This window comes from Alligator mississippiensis, chromosome 2 (genome assembly GCF_030867095.1).
Source record: "Alligator mississippiensis isolate rAllMis1 chromosome 2, rAllMis1, whole genome shotgun sequence".
NCBI classification, from domain to species: domain Eukaryota; kingdom Metazoa; phylum Chordata; order Crocodylia; family Alligatoridae; genus Alligator; species Alligator mississippiensis.
The window spans coordinates 225,067,341-225,081,087 of NC_081825.1; the positions used below are offsets into that span (position 1 = coordinate 225,067,341).

The following is a 13,747-nucleotide window of genomic DNA, read 5'->3' on the forward strand; positions in this document are numbered from 1 at the left end:
ATGGGGTGGGATACCGTATCGAAGGCCTTCCTGAAGTCCAGGTATACGACATCCACCCCTCCTCCTGTGTCCAGGCGTTTCGTAACCTGGTCATAGAAAGAGACTAGGTTGGTCAGGCACGATCTGCCCGCCACAAACCCATGCTGGTTTCCCCTCAGCATAATTTGCCCTGCCGGGCTCTCACAAATGTGAGCCTTGATAATTTTTTCAAAGACTTTACCAAGGATGGAGGTGAGACTGACCGGCCTATAGTTGCCCGGGTCCTCCTTCCTCCCCTTTTTGAAAATGGGGACCACATTAGCCCTTTTCCAGTCCTCCGGGACTTGGCCCGTGCGCCACGAGCATTCGAATATTCCCGCCAGTGGCTCTGCAATGACGTCGGCCAGTGCCTTCAGCACCCTCGGATGGAGCCCATCCGGGCCGGCCGACTTAAAGGCATCCAGTTCTTCCAAATGACTCTGCACCACCTCAGGATCTACGCATGGAAGTCTGGCGCCTTGCTGCTGCCTCTCTACAACCCCAGTGAGAGACTTGTCGTGCCCCTCGCTTAGGAACACTGAGGCAAAGAACTCGTTGAGGAGTTCAGCCTTGTCCCCTCTATCTGTCACCAATTGCTGCTGCCCATTTAGCAGGGGTCCTATTCCTCCCTGGGCCTTCCTTTTACTCCCAATATATCTAAAAAACAATTTCTTGTTGTCCTTTACTTGGGTTGCCATCCTCAGCTCCATGGTAGCTTTGGCCCGCCTAACTGCCTCCCTACAAGCACGAGCAGAGGAGGTATATTCATCTTTAGTGATCTCACCCTTTTTCCACTTTTTATGTGCTCCCCTTTTGGCCCTTAGGCTGCCCTGGATTTCTCTGGGTTATGGGTTTCTCTGGGTATGGGTTCATAGCAGGCAGATCCTGCCTGACCAACCTAGTTTCACTGTACAACTGGGTCACAAAATACTTGGATGAGGGAACAGAGGTAGATGTTGTTTACCTAGACTTTAAAAAGGCCTTTGACACAGTGTCACACCCAATTCTTATAAATAAACTAAAAAACTGCAATGTAGATTATTACACAGTCCAGTAGGTGGAAAATTGGCTTATAGGACACACCCAGAGAGTGGTGGTAAACGGGTTGGTTTCTACCTGGGGGACGCCGCTGCCTACATTTCTCCAAGGCTCTGTCCTGGGACCAGTACTAGTCAATATTTTTCATTAGCGACTTGGATGAGGGAGTAGTAAGCACCCTGTCCAAGTTTGCTGATGACACCAATCTATGGGGAGAGGTAAACGCACTAGAGGGCAGGGAGCAAATCCAAGCAGATTTGGACAGGCTGGGGAGGTGGGCGGAACAGAATAGGATGAAGTGTAACAAAGATAAGTGTCATGTGTTGCACCTGGAGAGGAAGAATCATCAGCACTCCTATAGCCTGGGAGAGACCATTCTAAGCAGCACAAGTGCGGAAAGGGACCTCAGAGTCCTAATCGACTCCCAAAATGAACACGAGTCACCAATGTGATGAGGTAATAAGTAAAGCTAACTGCACTCTTTCTTGCATAAGTAGGTGTATCACAAACAAGTCTAGGGAGGTGATACTTCCCCTCTATGCGGCATTGGTCAGGCCGCAGCTGGAGTACTGTGTCCAGTTTTGGTCACCGCACTTCGGGAGGGATGTGGATAACCTGGAAAGGGTTCAGAGGAGGGCCACCCATCTGGTTAAAGGCCTACAGAAAACCCCCTATGTGGACCGATTGGGAGACCTGAACCTCTTTAGCTTCCACAAGAGGAGGCTGAGAGGTGATCTTGTGGCTGCCTACAAACTCGTCAGGAGGGGTAAGCAGGAAGTGGGGAATAAGAGGTTTACCAGGGCAACAGTCTTGGTAACTAGAAACAATGGACACAAGTTAAGAGAGCAAATTCAGGCTGGACATCAGGAAAAAGTTCTGTACAGTGAGGGTCACCAAAATATGGAATAGGCTTCCAGCGGAGGTGGTGTTGTCCCCTTCCTTGGAAATATTCAAAAGGAGACTGGACAGACACCTGGCTGGGGTCATCTGACCCTAATAATTATGAAACTGTGTGTGGGGGAGGTCCAGAGTTCAGAAACCTGTAGACTTGATTGCACTAGCCAGGTGCAGTCTCGTTAGTGGCAAGCAGTTCAAGTGGCTTTGATTCCTGTAATTGGGTGGGGAAGCTTGTTTGCCAAGTAGTTAAGGAGAAGCAGGGAGACGATGTGTCTCCTATCTGTCTGAATGGCATACAGCAAGCCAAGTTGAATATTTTATGTTGTTGGGGGGGTGGGGGGGAATATGACTAACCATGGCCCTGAGAAAATTTTGGTAATGAGATGGCCTCTGCTGTTGCAAATGGAGATCAAATTGCTAGGTCTCCCTGTGTTTATCAGGGCCAGCCAGCCTGGAGCACTCTGTGCCCAGAAAGAAGTCTTGAAACCTGCTGGGATGGTCCATAACTACCAACTAGGAGTGAATGCTGACTCTGGCATCATTTTAGCTTAACTATGTCCACTATCAGGCTGGTTTGGGGCAGAAAGGGGCATAACAAATGTTTTAAGATGGATACTAATTCTAGCCCCAAACTTTCTGATGTTTCTTTTAGCTTCCTGTGCTCTTTCTTATATGGTTCTGCCTCTTTCCTGGAAGCTGTTGCTGTAATCACAGTAATGATGGAGATCATGAAACTCTTTGAGAAGGGTTGGCGCTCGGAATGAGGCTTGCCTGAGTGACGAAGGGCCCAGTTTGCCCTTTTTGCCAGGCTCTAGGTTGGTGTACACTGCAGTGGTTAAGGGGGCCTGTATACTGACAGCAGATGGTCCAGACACTGAACACCAGAAATGCAGCTGTGATTTCTAGCTGGGAGGATTACTGGGCTTTTGGACTGATGCATAAGTTGGCTACTGTCAGAGTACAAAAACTTTCTTTTAGATATACCAATTGGCCTGAGAAGTTCTGACTCATGGTACCAAGTGCAAATACCTGGGTGGCTTACTTTAAACAAAACAAGATGGTGTCCCAGGGTAGAATCTAGCATTCAGTGAGGCCTCTCTTGTCTTCTAGTTCAAGCAACCGTGACCTGTGTTGCCTACTTGCTATTGTGGTAATGCTGCCCCTTTTTGGTGTTCTTTTTATATATTCCTAGTGTAGTGCTCAACAGCACTTGTAACCCTACTCCCCCCTTCTTAGCCTTCATCTTACTATGCTAAAGAATACTAGCTTTTCTAGTCTTCTCTTGTAAAATAGATTTTCCAGCTCTTTCATCGGGTAACCCTTCTGCACCTGTTCACGTTCAAGATGACTTAATTCAAACTTGGGTGACTGGGATTGAATATAGTATTCCAGTTGTTGGCTACCTGGCTCCTCATACTTTCTTTTCTTTTCATTTAAACCCCTGGTTAGTTCAAGTATTTCCTGACCTACTTCCTTCATGCCATCCCTATAACTTGCACTCTTCCTCTCCCTTCAACTTTTTCATTTCTGTCAATTCTCAATATCTCCCATGCAAAATGTATGAACAGCCATCCCAGTCTGGCCTCCCTGGCTTTCTCAAGGCTCTGCAAATCTAGTCACTTCCTGATGTAATTTGTGGTGTCAAGAGGTGCATTCAGCATCTATATGTGAATGCCTGTATCTTGTACCTATGCCTTTCTTATGCTCTGCTACCATGTTTTTACATCTTCTTTTGTAATACACACTTGGTTTTGTTTTTCCTCCCAGTAGTTTAAGATCACCTTTCTGTTTCTGTAGCAAGGTCCTCTGCAAATAGTGGTTCCCATGGTAAGCCTCTGCAAGCTAATGAACATGCAAGAGAGGTCTTTCTCTCCACTTGCTCCTGATTCACATGCTCAAAACCCAGAACTGAGTCAGTGAGGGCACCTACTGACATGTTCCTAGTGTGCTTGAGAGCAGTGACAGGCAGTGATGGAGCAAGGGTTGGGAAATGGAGGTAAAGCACTTCGCCCAAGGCTGAATAGTGAGTTGTACAGGTGGATGATAACATCCCGGCTTTAATTCTGAAGAAGTAAGTAAAAGGTTAAGTGCATGCATAGCAGCATTGACTCGCTGACTTCTTGTGTTTTTTACATTGCCAGGTAAAAAATGAAATGTCCACCGTGGTCCAAAGCTTGATTCAGGACTACGACCCTGACAGTGAAGAGAAAAAGAACATCCAGGATGCATGGGACTATGTGCAGAAACAGGTGAGTTGCTGAGGAAGGGCTAGTTAAGTTTGACTCTTTCATACTGGTATCCTAGTGAGGCATTGCTAGAACGAGATGGCCCCTGGCACCTGCGCTCTCATTCAGCCTCCCACTGTTCCAGTCCCATGCTCATTGTCCTTTAATACTGTTCTGAAGGCCCTGAGCTCTTTAACACCTCCTTTTTATCCCCACCTCTGCACTCCTATGGCAGTGGAACCCAAGGAACTGCCTTTCCCATTGTGGGTTTGCTCTGTCTTGAATCTCTTGCAGTTTGGCTTTGTGGCTATTGTTTCAATGTCTTCTCCCAGGCTGCAGCCTCTACCTAACGTGCTAGGATGCAGTTTCTATAAAGGGCTCTTCCTTGAGCAGTCCTCTACAGAAAGCACAAATGGCTGCTTGTAGCCAGTGAGAACTGAGATGGCTGGGGCAGGGCAGCCCACTGGCCTCTGCCATCTGGCTGACCAACACAGTGGTTAACCCAGGATTTGGGTGCTTGTCTGCTTTGAGACCATCTTGGTTGCTAGCCTTAAATGGGGTAAACATGCTGTGATTTGTAGAAACAGTTGCTATTTTCTACCTAATGAAAGGGGTCCCTGGCACTGGGCAACACTGGGAGGAGGAAAAAGAAAAAACTCCCTTTACCGTAATCTGCATAGCATCCAGTTTTCCTCTGTGCTGCCCCCTTGTCCCCCAACAATTAAGCCATGGTTTTACCCAAGTAAAAATGGCAGTAAAGGGTGAATCTATTGGTAGCACACTTAATGGCAGACAATCCAGAAGCTACTGCTTCTGTCACTTCTTTCCTGGCATGCAGTGTTTCTGTGCAGTGCTGACTTATCTGGAAGGTGTCGGCTTTGCTTGGAATTGTCCAGCTACGAACGGGTTTAACTTTGGTCAAGTTGCTGCCTGAGCAGCTGGCTAGGAAAACTTTCTCAGCTGAACATTTAGGAGCATATGTTTTGTGTAGTGCCAAACCAACGAGCTCTTCAGGCAAACAGGAAGTCAGCCCAGCCCCCAGTTTTTTGCATTTGCATTTTTTTCTTGTTAATTGCAGGATGTGTGTCGGATGTAAGAGCAAGGCATGGTTTCCTTATTGCCATGGCTTTTGCCTGTTTCTATGTTGGTTCTGCTTTGAGGGATAGACTGCATTACCTAGGCTTCCTTGAAGTCTTGTGCTGTACCTACATCTTAGCATCATGGTTGTGCCACCCTTTTTACTGACAGTCGCAGCAGAGGACAGGCTGGGCTGTGGAGAATAGACTTCCCTCCTTTGCACCTGCAGTGTTTTATGGTGTGGGTAAATAGCTTCAGTCTCTTGACTCATGAGTGGCCCAGTGGGCTTTCAGTGTGTAGTATCTCTGCAGTAGTACATCGTGGTATATGTCAAGCTGTGGTGTTCAGACTCCAGAACTCCTTGGAGTGGTGCATGTTCTTCCTGGGACTCCTTCAATGAAGCTAAAATATGTTGGTACTGTTAAATACCAAATGCTGATACTCTGGATTTTCTTTACCCTTGTCCCAGATTTTTTTTAATGTCCCCTTTCTATAAATTTCAATAATTACCAACAAAAATTATTTTCCTGTTTGGTCTGTGAGGGTCAGGCAAAATATGTTTATCTATCAATTTTAAACATTGAATCCTGCCAAGCCTAATATTATCCAGGTGGAGGCATGTGGTAGTGGTGTTGTGTGATTTCTTTTGATTTATTCCACCCCCTTCCCCCTTAAGTGCTGGTATCTTGTTCTTTAAATCGATAATCTAAATACCAGATTTCCTCCTGGGTCACTTTTGGCAAACTTTGTTCCATACTTTGGCAGAAGCATTTGGATATGTGAGTGGCAGGTGTGGTATAAGGCAGCCTACTAGGTCACATGCCTAGAGCTTGGCCTTTTTAGACTCTTCTGCTGTACCTTCTAAGCCTACAAATGCCCATCTCCTGGAATCTCTTTACAATTAGAAATTTCTGTTCCCAGGCTTGTTTTGTAAACTAGTCCTGCGCCACGTTTGAATAGCTGGCTGTATTATTAACAACATTGTTGGGCCTGGAGTTTCAGGCATAAGTGCACCATCTTGTGGTGATTGGTTGCTGTTGACAGTTGAGTTGGGCAGTCTATGGGTGGACTTATGTTCCAAAAATTACTTTATCCTTCCCCCCCAAATCTTAAGTAAATATTCACTTTGGCCAATTGCTTAGATGCTTTAAACATTTTTAATGGTCTCCTTCTGATTCTGGGCATGAGTCTGTCTCAAACCTACCACATGTAAATATCTACCATCCTTAGCCAAAATGCTGTCCCTTGCATGTATTACCCCTTCTTCCTGTCTTCCCCACCACCTCCTTCAGCTTTGTGGCTTTTTTATGAGATGAGGTTGGTGTTAAGATGGCTCTTCAAAAGCAGTATGGAAAACAGTAAAGATGGACATAAGCATAAGAAATATATAGAAATATAAATTTTAATGACCTAGGCTGCCATCAAGAGGTGAGGCTTATGAAGAATAGATGTTGTAAGGCAACTTTTGATGCTATGGTGCATTCAGACCAGGTTTTGTAATGCCCATGGTTTGGTTTCAATTTCTGGATTGAAGACTGACCATGAAGCAAGTTATGGTCTAAGCCAGTGGTTCTCAACTGGGGTGCTGTAATGTTGGTGCTGCCCTTGCTGCGGGGTGAAATTCCCTCCTGTGCCTCTATTTTCAGGAGGCATATGGAGCTAAATGGAAAAGCAGCTGCAGCAGAAAGGTGTGCCTCCTGTATTACACTATGCAGGCAGGTGCACTGTTTCTGACACAGCTGTTCCTGGTTTGAAAGTGGAGGAGCATGGGACAGTTCTCACCCCATGGCAGTGGCCTGTAGATAAATGCTGCCACTGGATAGAACCGCCCCATACACTTCTGTTCAGGAGGCAGGTTGGAACTGAACTGGGAAGAGCTGCAGTGGAAATGGCCTGCTTGGCTGCATAATGTAATGCAGCTGGTGCACCTTTCTGCTGTAGCCATTTCTTAGTTTGGCTCAGATGCATGTCATGAAAACAGAACTGTCCTGCACATCTGTTTCTGGGAGACACCATGTAGGATTGGGCTGGGAGGGGCTGCAGCAGAAGGGTGACAGGAGTATGAACCTTTGGCTCTGCACTCTCTGGGTCCACCTAGTTGCGGCAGTGGTGGCTGTGGGGTTAGTGTAATATAAGATCTAGTAAATGAATAACTGATTAATACTTAACCATAATAGTAGACAATACTATGTTATGCTATTCAGAATACATTTCAGCATGTCATGGTACCCTATTTAAAAAGCTAATATAAAAGTTTTGAAGGGGTACCCTCAGTCTAAAAAGATTGAGAAACACTGATCTAAACACAACAATATCCTTCAGTGCCTGGCTGTGCAAATGACACTGATAAGGTAGTTGCCTCATGAACACATGTTCAATATGACCTTGGGATGCCAGAAGTGTTCTAATACTCCTGAGGTGAGATCAAAATCAACCCTCTAAGCTTTGGCTTAGCAGGTACTACATGAAGAGGATGTACCTGGTACCAGCCCCTCCTTTTCTCTAAGCACTAATAGGTCTTTTTAAAGGGAATAAAACCTAATGATTATTTTATGTATTTACTGTTAGCTGTATTGCTGTGGCTGGGATGGACCAAAAGATTGGATGAATAACACACTCCTCAAAAATGAAAGCTACGTATCCTATCCTTGTTCCTGCTTTTCCAACGATTCATCTTCTGGCTTCTGTACAATGGACACTGCTAATGGCACACTGGGCTCTGACTGGTGGCCTGTCCATTCTAAGGTAAGTGTCTTTAGGCTTTGAACAGGCCCCCCATCCAAAGTGCTCCTTGTGTGCTCCTTAGTACTCAAGAGAAGCTGGAGAGAGGGAAGCCTACTTCAGGGATCATCTTGCCATTGCTTCCCCATGGCCATTCTAGTTCCCTTCTCTAGGGTGTACTTCCCAGGTTTGGGACAGTATTATTTATTAATAATAATAATAATAATAATAATATTATATATATTTTTAAGTATTGAATGGTCTCTAGCAGTGGAGCACCAGTCCTTTCATAATAAGGCTACTCAACAGTATTGTTGGCTCTTGTTCACATTTACTATCTTTTATTCCTTCCTTTTGCTGTTTGTAGACCAGAGTATTATGACACCCTGAGGTGCCTTGAGATCCTTTCAAGGGTACCATGAGGTACCACATACAGATAGCACTGTTAGTTATGCAAACATGATTCACAAGTTTTAAACCTAAAAATTCCAAATAGGAATCCATAGTGTTCAGAGCATCCTGACCTGCAGTGGTCTTCTAGTGCTCTTTGTAACAAGTGCTCTGAATGAAAACCTAAAAGCTGGTGCTTTTTTCTGTGGGAGTGTCTCATACCTAAAAGGCTAAGAACTGCTATTGTAGACTCTTGCTTTGTACTCTTGCACCTTACTAATAACTGTGTTCCCTCCCCAGGGCTGCATGGATGGTGTGCAGAGCTGGTTAAGTGACAACCTTGGCATCATTCTTGGGGTGTGCACAGGAGTTGCTGCTATTGAGGTAGGCTTGTCACCGCTCCGTACGTGGCAGCTTAACATCAGCTTAGCAAGCATTTCAGGCTGTTGTGGAGGAGTTTGGATTACAGCCCTGGTGCTAGCTTGTTGGGCTCAAAGCAAGCACAGCCATGAACACCCTGTCAAGCTTGATTACATTTTTAGTGGCTGTCAGTTAATAGAGTGGAATTGGGAATCTAATCAAGCATAACTTGTTACTCGTGAGTGAGAAATGTTCCCAGGTTAGATGGGTTCTGGCCAGCATATCTGCTATCTAGCAATTTGCTGCATGCTTGACCAAGTATGTGGCTAACCAGTTACAGCTAGTGGAATCCCAATGGTATCTACCATATTTACTTGAACATGGTAAGGTTTCCCTGCCCCCTTCACTCCCCCTCTCCCCCCCCCATCAGCATGGGAGAAGAAGCCTTTCATCTTATATTCACATACAAAAAAACATCATTAAATACCCCATTGAACTGTAAACTGCTGCTAGGAGCAGCATGTGCTTAGTAATGGAAATCAACTATGAAGTCCACACTGAGCATACCTGTAAAACCCATGGTCCATGTATGGAAAAACATACTGATGGGCACCTACCATAGGCACCAGCTTTGTTTGTTTTTTTGCTGGTGGGTGCTTGGAGATATTTTTTGATCTTTTTTTTTCTAAAAAGAAGGGAAAAAAATGTAAAGCAGTGCCAAGCCCTGCGCATGCCCAGAAGAGACAGTGTGTTACTTCAGTATGGCTCTGCAGCATCTGTAAAGATCTGGTGCTTTAGTGGGGCTTTTTATCTAATTGCTGATTTGAATTAGCTTTATCCAAAACCAGCACAAAGCTCTGCTGAAGCACCTGATCTACACACATGGCAGAGCCTGGTTGAAGTAACACACTACTGTTTCCAGTAAAGTGTGGGTTCTTAAAACATGTGCAGTCAACTCTGTGGGTGCATTAACTTAATTTCCCCGAGGCTCAAGCAGCCACTGAGCATGCACAGAGTTGGCACTTACCACAAAGCTAGGGTAGCTCTACCTGTCTCAATAAGATACAGTGCCTATTGTGGTCAGTCCCCCTCAGCACTGACTCCTTTTAAGCACATGGTGAGCAGGTACAGTGAATACATTTAGATTTCCACATCTGAGCAGCACCTTCCTTTTTCCAGTTCCAATGATTCCTATTCCTTCACCATCCATAAATGTCTGTCAAACATCACCAAACTTATCTCTAGATGAGAGGCTCTGTTGCTCCTTCCCTCAGCCTGTCATATGAGATTAGTGTGGCCCTGCCTTCCATGCAGTGAAGCTGGACCAGGCAGCTCTGAACTTCATCTGGATATACACTGTTGGAGGATCCCAGGGCTTCTACCAAACACCCAGTTCCAGACATCATTAGGGAGCTACTTATGTGTATGGATCGTTTGTGGGAGGCTATCTAGAGTGCGCACACGTACCCGAGCAGTGCTGAGGTGTGGGTCACCATGGTTTGAAACAGAGTCTGCTGGGGCCCAGCCCAGTGAACTGTGGTAAATCATAAGCCTTTTGAACTAATAGCATGCATTGTTTGTACTATGTAAAAGCATATATAAGTGCTGCTCAAAAGGTGTGTTTTATGAAGTACCTGCATTTAAAACTTGCAACGGCTTGCAAAACAGGAATAGTGCATCAATTCTGGATGAACTAAGTCCAAGTACCCATAGTAATTTCCCTATATGCAAATTCCTACAGGTATGTTTATTTCAGTCACTGTCTTTAAATTTGCCTCTTATGTTCATATATTCAGGGAGAAAACAGAGCCCCCCAAGCAGGGTCTGACAGTAAGGAGGGAGAAGAAGTTAAGGGGGGCTACCTGACCCTTTCTTCTCCCCCTTCACCCCCCACCAAAGATTTTTCTGTTGCTATAGCAGTAGGAGGGGAACAAATTCAAGGCAAACCTCCAATAATTAGGTTCTATATCTGGAAATTATAATGAATTTTATACATTTTTCCACCTATAGAATCTAATTATTGAGGGGTCATTTTAAATTCAGGGTCAACTTAGATTTGAGTAAATACATTCAGTAAGGGAGACTTTTAAAGACACGTCTTCCAGTACAGGACTATGTCCATATTTGCCAGCTGTTAACAGCCTCTTGTACTGATGGGGCCAGCTGCCTGTCCACCTGATCACTGAACCTAAATTAGCATCAATGTGCATGGTTCTTCCTTTGCCTACATCTATCTGCTTGATGTTCCCCCTTCCCAATTCTTTGTTCCAGCTGTTGGGCATGCTGCTGTCCATCTCACTCTGCAAGAATATACACAATGAAGACTACACCAAAGTGCCAAAGTCCTGAGTCTGTTGACCCCAGCGCTGCCACACCACAGAGCAGAGCAAATGAAACATTCCTGCCTCGTACCCAGGCTGTTCAATCAACATTGAATATTACTCCTGTGACATCACACACTGCTAACACCACACTGCTAAGCAACTATTGGAGCTGCAACATGATCTGAATCTTCCTGAGACACCTGCAGGCCCTGGGCTGCCCTTTCCTGTGTTTTTGATGCTCTGAGGCAGGCCACTTATCAGGGCATCGCATGATGCAAGTTCAGCCTGAGGGAGAGGGTGGGGGGTGGGAAGGATTTGCTGCCTGGCCTATGTTTATGCAACCCTTTCCCAATCTCCATTCTCTGCCAGCCTATTTGGTATAACACAGCATAGAAGATTCTTCCTCCTCCCCCACTAGATCTAAGACCCCCCCCGCAGTAAATCCTCAGGAAGCTTCAGGGCTTGGCTTGCTGGTGGTGATGCCTCGGAGTGACCACACAACTCTGCTTTTTTTTCTCTCACACCAACCATTGCTCTTGGTTAGTTCTCCCTTTTTTTTGAGGGGGGAGGTAAACCAAATACTGCCTTTCACACACATGCACTCTTTCTCTTCCTCATTTGACCAGTGGATAGATATCTCTAGAAAGAGTCAAGCCTGGCCATTCCAAGTGTGGCCCCCTCAGCTTGTGACACAGCTGCTGAGCTGCTCTTGGAACAGGTGCATGTGGGTTTTGGACTTCATTAGCTGCATGTCCCTCTCAGCAGCTGCCCCTTTACTGGTTCTGAGGCACTTTAGAGACTTGTATAGTATGGGCTCAGCCCAGGCTGGCTTTGCTGGTTGTATTCTTGGGCTGCCAACTTTTATAGAAGTGATTTTTATGTATTTGCTGACTTTTATAGATCTGTGATTTGTTAACTCTCACTTTTAATCATGTTAAAATGGAAGTATCTGCTGGATTACTGGCTCTGTACCAAGGGTAGGGTGGTGGGGGGGCACCACTCCCATTGGTGTCTTGATTTATGGACCCTTTCCTGGACTTGCTGATCAAGAGCCCCTTTCCTACCTGTATCTGGCCTGCTGGTTAAGTGGCATAAGGTCTGGAATCCTTGATACTGGTGCCTGGATCATACGTGTCCTGTAAAGGATAGTGGTTTCAGCAGGTATGCCAATAGCAGTCTCTGAGTTGGTGCAGGGAAACCCTATTCTGTACCAGACAGCAGGATCATGGCCTTGATTCTAACTGACCAGCAGCACTTACAAGAACTGACAAGTTGGTGGTCTAGATAAAAGATTCCCTCTTCCTTCCTTCCTTTTAGAAGCTGTGTTGGAATCAACAGTCACACAGTAGCATAAAAGGCTTGGAAATGGGTGACTTCCTGCAGCAGTGCATGGAAGTCATTGTCTTAAAGGAAATAAAAAGACCTTTTATTTAGACTCTAGCCCTGGAGGGAAAAGAGACTATCTTAATTTTGGATACAGGGTGCCTGATAGGCAAGTATACCTTCTTAATGTGTACCATGGTTCCAGGGATGGTAGGGACCCCTTGTGCCATGTCTTGGGAATAGTCTGTATATGCCAGGTGCTAGCTGCTTGTTTTTTGTATTTTTTTCCCTTCTAGCAAGGGAGAAGTTGGAAGTTTTCCCCTCACTCCACTCTCCCAAGGATGGGGGGCTTGGCAGCAAAGCTAAAAACAGAAAGAGCCATATTAGCTAGGCTCCCTCTTCACCAAGGATATAATCCTTCCAGGGGCAATTATGTACAGGTAGGCAGTTGGCATGGGGAAGGTTGCACTTTCTTTGCTTAGACTCTATTGTGATCTCCCTCCTCTGAACAGATCTCCTCCAGCTGAACATTTTGCTTTTGGGGGGGACGTGCCATTTCCTTTTCCTGATTAGTAAAGTTAGCATTGACCCCTTATCTCTTGCACTAAGACTCCTTCCCTACTGTGTTTTTATTTGTTCGGTTCTTGTTCTCTGTTTTTGATTTCCCAGTGCTGAGCAGAAAGAAAATGGAGCCCCCTGCTGGGTTTCTTCTTCTCCCCCTCTTCCTCTCCCCCCCCAACTTTTTAAGGAAGCTCTTCCCACTGGAAGAAATGCATGTACAGATTAAAAAAAATATATAGGGTGGGGTATTTCTATAATAAAGAGATTGGCTAAAAAAAAAGCCCAGTGGTCGTGTGCTTCACTGTTTTTTCCTGTCCTTCCTGTTCTGCATAAGACTATCTTTGATGGGAATGCACAGCTGTGATCAGTGCATCAAAAGGTGGGATGTTATGAAACACTTACCAGTAGTGGTGGTAGCTGCCAAGGTGCTGTTGGAGGCTTACCTATGAGAGAAATGTGAGTTAGTGTTGTGGAGAATGGCCTCTGCTGCTTGGAACCTTGCACCTGCTTTTGGGTCATAGGAATTAAGTGATCAGCCTTTTTATGGGGGCATTTGAGTAAAAATGGTGTGGCAAGTCCTCTCTTCAAGGGAATTGTATGTTGGATTAATTTGAGATGCATGGCTAAAGAATTGGAGGCAGTAGGCTGGCTACCTGTTAGCCAAGGTAATGGTGCTTGTGTTGAGTTAACAGGATTCAAGAGGCTAATACTGCCTATCTAGAGAATTGTGTGCCTTTAGCAGGTGCCCTTAAGTCTCCTCATTATGCCCACAGCGAAGACTGTTCCTCTGCTAGTCTGGTGCTGCCCTTCATG

The 13,747-nt window shown here is 45.4% G+C and overlaps 1 protein-coding gene across 2 annotated transcripts in view; it reads left to right on the forward strand.

Annotated features, from left to right (window-relative positions):
* CD82 (CD82 molecule) overlaps window positions 1–13,217 on the forward strand; it is a 59,441-nt gene extending 46,224 nt beyond the window's left edge. For both annotated transcript variants that reach the window (XM_014602428.3, XM_059722771.1), the window contains exons 6-9: window positions 4,095–4,202; window positions 7,824–8,000; window positions 8,667–8,750; window positions 10,998–13,217. In XM_014602428.3, the coding sequence (XP_014457914.1) occupies window positions 4,095–4,202; window positions 7,824–8,000; window positions 8,667–8,750; window positions 10,998–11,075 (447 nt within the window). In that variant the 3' untranslated portion in view covers window positions 11,076–13,217. The remainder of the gene's footprint in view (window positions 1–4,094; window positions 4,203–7,823; window positions 8,001–8,666; window positions 8,751–10,997) is intronic.
* The last annotated feature ends 530 nt before the right edge of the window (window positions 13,218–13,747 follow it).